Source organism: Populus alba, chromosome 4, assembly GCF_005239225.2.
Source record: "Populus alba chromosome 4, ASM523922v2, whole genome shotgun sequence".
Classification (NCBI taxonomy): Eukaryota; Viridiplantae; Streptophyta; class Magnoliopsida; order Malpighiales; family Salicaceae; genus Populus; species Populus alba.
The window spans coordinates 3775645-3782494 of NC_133287.1; the positions used below are offsets into that span (position 1 = coordinate 3775645).

Below are 6850 nucleotides of genomic sequence, written 5' to 3' on the forward strand. Positions count from 1 at the left end.
AATGGATTTCTCTAGCATGCACTTTAAGGACGAATAAAAGCCGTGTCTTTTCACAATTAAGCAGGTCGAGCTTCCGTACGAAGGACAAGAAGGGCTGATCCGCAAGTAGTAGCTCGTTTACTTTTCAAAAACCTTGATTTGTTTTTAATATTAAAAATAAATTTAAAAAGATATAAAATAATATCTTAATATATTTTCTAAAAAAAAATATTAACAGTTTTAAATTTTTTTTCATAAATATATTAAAATAAAAAAAAATTATTTTTGATATTAATATATTAAACTATTTAAAAAAATCAATTTAAAATAAAAATAAAAATTTAATTTTTTTAAAATATTTTTAAAACATAAAAACAAATATATCAACAAACAAGCAAACAAAAATACGTGTCCTCTTCTTCGTTCTTGGATTCTTCACAAACGAGCGGTTGCTGCTAATTTCACTCTCCTGTCCTTCCCTTTCGTACATATTCTAATGTTGTGTGCTGATGCTTTCTTTCTTACTCTTGGATTGTTCTTGAAATTAAACGACCCTTCTTTGACCCTTCGATCTTTAAGAGTTTAACTATTAAATTTGGGTTTCTGGTTTCTCCAAAAATTCTCTGCTATCTGCCTTTTAACAAATGACTCAAGTTATGTTTAGTTTACAGGTTGAATAGTGTCTTTAATCTTAGGTAGTTGTTGTTTAGTTAAGAAAAATATTTATTGCCAACTAGATATGATTATCAAATCACGGAACGTTGTGCTTCATTTCTTCATTTTACATCTGAACATCTGACAAGAGTTTGACTTGGAAAGTTCAAAGAAACTCCTATAGGAGCCATGTGTTCTTTAGATATAACCTTAGATCCTTGTTTCCCACAATCTTATGTCTTGTAATCTCTCACGAGAAGCATTCTTCTCTTTCTCTTTTGGCTTCCTGGGTTGCAACGATGAAAAACAACAACAAGCATCAACTTGCCTTGCTTCTATTTCCAATAATCTTGTTTTGTCAGCCCATATCAGCTATAGATTTTGTCTTCAATGGCTTCAATTCCTCTAGTGTTTCACTCTATGGCTCTGCCGTCTTTGAATCTCGCATCCTTACACTTACAAACCAAACATCTTTCACAATTGGCCGTGCTTTATACCCAAAAAAGATACCGACCAAAGCTCAAAATTCTTCATTTGTGTATCCATTTTCCACTTCTTTCATTTTTGCTATGGCTCCTTACAAGAATGTTCTTCCAGGCCACGGCTTGGTTTTTCTTTTTGTGCCCTTTACAGGCATAGAAGGTGCTAGTGCGGCTCAGCATTTAGGCTTTCTTAATATCACAAATGATCGTAGCCCAAATAATCATATGCTTGGCATCGAGTTTGATGTGTTCTCAAATCAAGAATTCAATGATATGAATGCTAATCATGTTGGATTAGATGTTAATTCACTCACATCAATTGCAGCAGCAGATGCAGGCTATTGGGCTGATAATTCAAGAAGTAGCAGCAGCAATGGAAACAGCAGTGATGATGATAGGAAGTCTTTTAAGGAACAGAAGCTAAATAATGGTAAAAACTACCAAGTTTGGATTGACTATGCTGACTCTTTGATTAACGTTACTATGGCTCCGGCAGGTATGAAAAGGCCTAGCAGGCCTTTGCTGAATGTTTCTCTTAATCTATCGGAAGTTTTTGAGGATGAGATGTATGTGGGTTTCACTGCTTCAACAGGACAACTTGTTCAAAGTCACAAGATTTTGGCTTGGAGTTTTAGTAATTCCAATTTTTCGTTAAGTGAGAGGTTGGTCACTACTGGGTTGCCATCGTTTGTGCTTCCGAAAGATCCGTTCTTTCGGTCTAAAGGGTTCATTTCAGGAGCCACAGTTGGAGGGCTGCTTCTTGTTGTTTCTGCTGCTACAATTTTTTGGTTTTTTATCAAGAGAAGACAAAGGAAAGCAAGGGAGAGAGCCGAAATGGAGGATTGGGAACTGGAGTATTGGCCACACCGAATTACGTGTCAAGAGATCGAGGCAGCAACAAAAGGATTCAGTGAAGAAAATGTCATTGGAATTGGAGGAAATGGAAAGGTCTACAAGGGTGTGCTACCAGGAGGGACAGAGATTGCTGTGAAGCGCATTTCACATGAAAATGATGGGATGAGGGAGTTCTTAGCTGAAATTTCCAGTCTTGGAAGGTTGAAGCATAGGAGCTTGGTGGGGTTGAGAGGTTGGTGCAAGAAAGAAAGAGGAGTCTTCATGTTGATATACGACTACATGGAAAATGGGAGTCTGGAGAAAAGGTTGTTTGATTGTGATGAGAGTAAAATGTTGAGTTGTGAAGAGAGAATAAGGATTTTGAAAGATGTGGCTTCTGCATTATTGTATTTGCACGAGGGATGGGAGTCTAAAGTCCTGCACAGGGACATCAAGGCCAGCAATGTGTTGCTTGATAAGGATATGAATGGAAGGTTAGGTGATTTTGGATTGGCTCGAGTGCACGGGCATGGTCAAGTGCCTAGCACCACACGGGTGGTTGGAACCATAGGATACATGGCGCCTGAGGTTGTTCGTAGCGGAAGAGCCTCAGCTCAAACGGATATGTTTGGTTTTGGGGTCTTGATTATGGAGGTCATGTGTGGCAGGAGGCCTATAGAAGAAGGGAAGCCACCTTTGGTGGAGTGGTTATGGAAAATGATGATGGAAGGGAAACTACTTCATGCCTTGGATGAGCGACTGAGGGCGAGAGGAGATCAGTTCGACGAAGAAGAAGTTGAAAGAATTCTCCATCTAGGCTTACTGTGTGCATATCCTGACCCTAAAGTCCGGCCAACAATGAGGCAAGCAGTGAAGGTTTTGGAGGGCAAGAACGAGCTTAATGAGATTGAAATTGAGGATATGGATACATATTTGCTCAAACAGATGAAGTCCAAGGATTGGTGGACGGATTATTCTCAAAGTTCTAACCATGGATCACATCCGACTTTTGATGAAATTAGACGATACCAGTCATCTTCAATGTCTCTATCTTGGGCCAATACTACAATGGAGGGTAGGTGAATCTGCAATCTTGCATCCCTTGATGACTAATGGTATTTTGCTGGTCATGTGCCAATGTTAATTCACCAAGATTTTCCAGGGCAAGCTTGGAAGGAGCTGAATCAGAAGGTGGCAGAACCCAGATTCAAGAGCATCTAAATTGAAACAGCGGGGAGGGAGACATGATTTTTATTTGAACCTTCTTTTTTTATCGATTAATGTTCTTTTTATTTATTTATTAATGTTTGTTTGAGAGGGACAATATTGTAGGGGAGAATCTTTTGTTGTTTTTGTACAAGGAATAGTTATAGTTAGCACTTAGCAGATTGGTGTGTACATAATACAGCAAATTCAGTGATAATTTAAAAGATGAGTTTTAGATTCTTTATTCGTAATTAGAGTGATTGTTTCCTGTTTGGGAACATGTATAAATTATGTTCCTCTAAATTTTAATTTTTTTAAAAAAAATTATAAATTTTTATATTTTTAAATCGATTTAATATGTTAATGTTAAAAATTATATTTTTTTTTAAAATAAATTATTTTACTATATTTTTAAATAAAAAAACACTTTAAATCATTATCATTACCATAATTTCAAATAAATTTTTATTTGAAAGAAAATCAAGTGGTTTAGCCACTAGGATGCAACAATAAAATTTTGTTGGTTTGGTATAAAATATATATTAAAATATATTTTTTAGATTTTTTTTATTTTTAAAATGATTATTTAAGATAAAAATCAATTTAAAAGACAGAAAGCAAAAGTTACATTAGAAAAAATGAAACTATATTGAATGCAAGGAATGTTTGTTATTATTAGGTGAGTAGTTAGGTAGGCATCGTGCCTTTTAGCTAGATTTTAGCAAAATAGAAAGTTAAGCCCTGTTTTCTAATAGTTTGCGTTACTGACCATAACATTTCGGTCATGCATTAGCCGCCGCCAAAGAAATTTCAGAAATAAGATATTAGATAATAAAAATAATTTCCAAGATCAAGCAATAACAAGCACCAGTGGTCTAGTGGTAGAATAGTACCCTGCCACGGTACAGACCCGGGTTCGATTCCCGGCTGGTGCATAAGTTTTCTTTTATCATTTTTTACTTCCTATAAAAAAACAAATGGGCCTCTTTTCGGGTATCTCAAAGCCCATAATGTTTTAACTTCAGATTTTGTTCTCTTTTACAATTGGGCTTGTAAACTTCACCTTTCAGCCTTTTTGTACTTCTTGAAATTGTATTCAAGATCAAATCAATTTACTTATTTAATTCTTCTTTAATAAAATTGATTGGAATTTCAAATGAAACTCAATTTATAAAAAATAATAAAAATTAAAAAAAGAGGAGATCCTTTTATTTTCTAAAAAAAATCAATTATAATTGACGTTGAAAATTATTATTTTTTAAAATATCCTCTCTTTATTTCTTTTTGAAAAATCAGGAGTGTCATGCTTAGAGATTCCTGATGTTCTTCCAATACTAATTCCCACTGGAGTCAGTTTGTGAAAAGGAAATAGTTCCCATCCAACTGTGAGAAGAAAGTAACTGATGCTCTGTCACAAGCTAAGCTTCTCATTATTAGAGAAATAGTTTCTTGGCGACAACATCTCGTTACCACCAAGAACTTGCCTCCTTTCCTATTTGTTTTAGCTTTTTAAAAATATTTTTGAAAAAAATTAAATTAATTTTTTTTGTTTCAAATTAATATATATTTTTAATGTTTTTAAATTATTTTAATGTATTAATTTCAAAAGTAATTTTTTAAAAATAAAAAAAATTATTTTGATATATTTCTAAGTAAAAAATACTTTGAAAAATAACCACAAACACATTTTAAAATATTATTAGGGAGGTAGTACTAAGTTAACTTCAAAGAATGAAATTTTTTTTGTTTAATTTTTTTATATAGTTTTAGATTGTTTTGATATACTATGTTAAAAATAATTTTTAAAAAATATAAAATATATTATTTTTATGTATTTTTAAATAAAAATTACTTTAAATTACAAGCACTCTCAGGCGTCTTTCTTCTCATAGGTTTATCTTTCATCCTTTGTCATTGAAGCGAGTACATCAGCAAAGCAAAATCCTGGTGAGAATCTGAAGTTCTAATAAAACATATTAAAATGTCATTTAAGAAAATAAGTAACAAGATACGGTAATAGCATGCTCCCATAAAATCTCTTAAAACTCATTCAAGAGTTTTTTTCAAAATAAAATATTCTTCGGAATTTAATGAGATAACTTGTATAATGAATAATATTGCAAAATGTATTATGAGTACAAACTTAATTTAAATTTAAAACTTCTTGTTTATATGATGATATTTTTTTATTTTTTTTATTAATGTAAGTGTTCGGGTCAGTTTGCGCGCATCTCGACTAATTTCATAATCTTAAATATCTTTTAAATTATTAGAACTAAGAATTGTAGTATTTTTATGAATTATTAACATTTTCAAATTTATATTAGTAATTGACTTGTATATTTCGTAATGTGATTTGATTTGGTTTGATAATTATTTTTATTTACCTTTGATTCTAGTAAAATGTTGGAATTTTATTGGATTTTTTCTAGAATTTTCTTAAATTAAGGGTAAAATAGTAAAAAATTACTAATTCAATTATATCCACAAGTATTCCAAACAGTAAGTATTTCAAACAGTATAATTAAATTCAATTATGTTGTCTAATATTTTATTCCATATATAAAAACATAATAAATCATTAATTGAATTTAAATTTACTGATAAATTTAATTCAATTCCTCATATAATTTTATTCAAACAAATTTGAATAATATGTCATACCTGCCAGCTCTTCAAATCCTCACATTAATTTTAAAAATATAAATTTTCAAAGTTCACACTAATTATATTATTATCTCATTATTAAAAAAAAAAAAATTACATGAGATGAACAACCACGACAATAGATTGGGTCGGGCCGAGTTTTCATGCACACGCATTAGCTACTTATCAAATTACGTACTTACTATTTGTATATATTATCAAATTACTTCCTTACTATTTGTTAAATTTACTTACATTAGCTACTTTAAAAGAATACATAAACTAATATCATATACTACTTAGTACTTGTTTGAAAGAAAATTTATATAATACTAAGGGACACTAACATACTAATTCTATATATATATATATATATATATATATAACAACAACAACAACTACAGCTATAAATTAACATTTAACTATAAAATAAAATTAGAAACTTAGATTGATTTTTATGGGATTTGTAATGTAATATTGTAATGATAGTTATATATTAAGAATTTTTGTTATTTATAATTTATACAACAAAATTTAGTTAAAAATATATATTGTAGTATAATTAGATTTGTTTCATAAAAATTGTTATTACAAATAAAAAATAATTAAAATATATGATGGATTCATCCAACCCACACCAAATCTATTTTAGTCTTGATCATTAAGTATAGTAAAAACTAGATCCAATCAGATGGGATAATATCAGGTAAATAGTGATTCCTTGCTTATCTCTATCACTAGTGTTCTTGCCTTTACTAACTTTGCAACCCTTTTTTCTTCTTCTTTTTTCGTTTTTATAGATTTGAGAGTATGTAATAGATGAAAGATAATTTTACGCTGCTCATAAAATAAATATAAATAGATAGCTTACAAAAATACATATAAGAAAAATAATATTTTTATTAATTAAGCAATGAAAACAAATAAGATTATACAGCAATTGAATCCCAAACTTGTATCAAACATATAAGATTATAACGTTCCTCGGAAAGAGATTCTTAAAAATAAAATCCACGAAAGATATAATGTAAAACTTAATGATATTTGTT

General features: G+C 30.6%; 1 protein-coding gene and 1 non-coding gene across 3 annotated transcripts; both read left to right on the forward strand.

Annotated features, from left to right (window-relative positions):
* The first annotated feature begins 443 nt into the window (after positions 1-443).
* On the forward strand, positions 444-3395 carry LOC118047299 (L-type lectin-domain containing receptor kinase VII.1). 2 transcript variants are annotated; one of them, XM_073408948.1, is made up of 3 exons: positions 444-1545; positions 1612-3024; positions 3112-3395. In XM_073408948.1, the coding sequence occupies exons 1-3, from the start codon at positions 933-935 to the stop codon at positions 3168-3170; spliced, it is 2085 nt and encodes a 694-aa protein (XP_073265049.1). In that variant the 5' UTR covers positions 444-932; the 3' UTR covers positions 3171-3395. The 2 variants fall into 2 exon arrangements, with proteins under 2 accessions (XP_073265049.1, XP_034912444.1); XM_035056553.2 differs by having other exon boundaries at positions 444-3024.
* A 624-nt stretch (positions 3396-4019) lies between these two features.
* TRNAG-GCC (transfer RNA glycine (anticodon GCC)) lies at positions 4020-4090 on the forward strand. The gene has a single exon. It is a non-coding gene; the product is annotated as a tRNA-Gly (tRNA).
* The last annotated feature ends 2760 nt before the right edge of the window (positions 4091-6850 follow it).

Bases quoted from the DNA above. Each gene is read 5' to 3' on its own strand.
- LOC118047299 (XM_035056553.2), top strand. From the start codon at position 933: ATGAAAAACAACAACAAGCATCAACTTGCCTTGCTTCTATTTCCAATA. The intron at 3,025-3,111 runs GTAGGTGAATCT...AAGATTTTCCAG, and splicing joins GGCCAATACTACAATGGAGG to GGCAAGCTTGGAAGGAGCTG.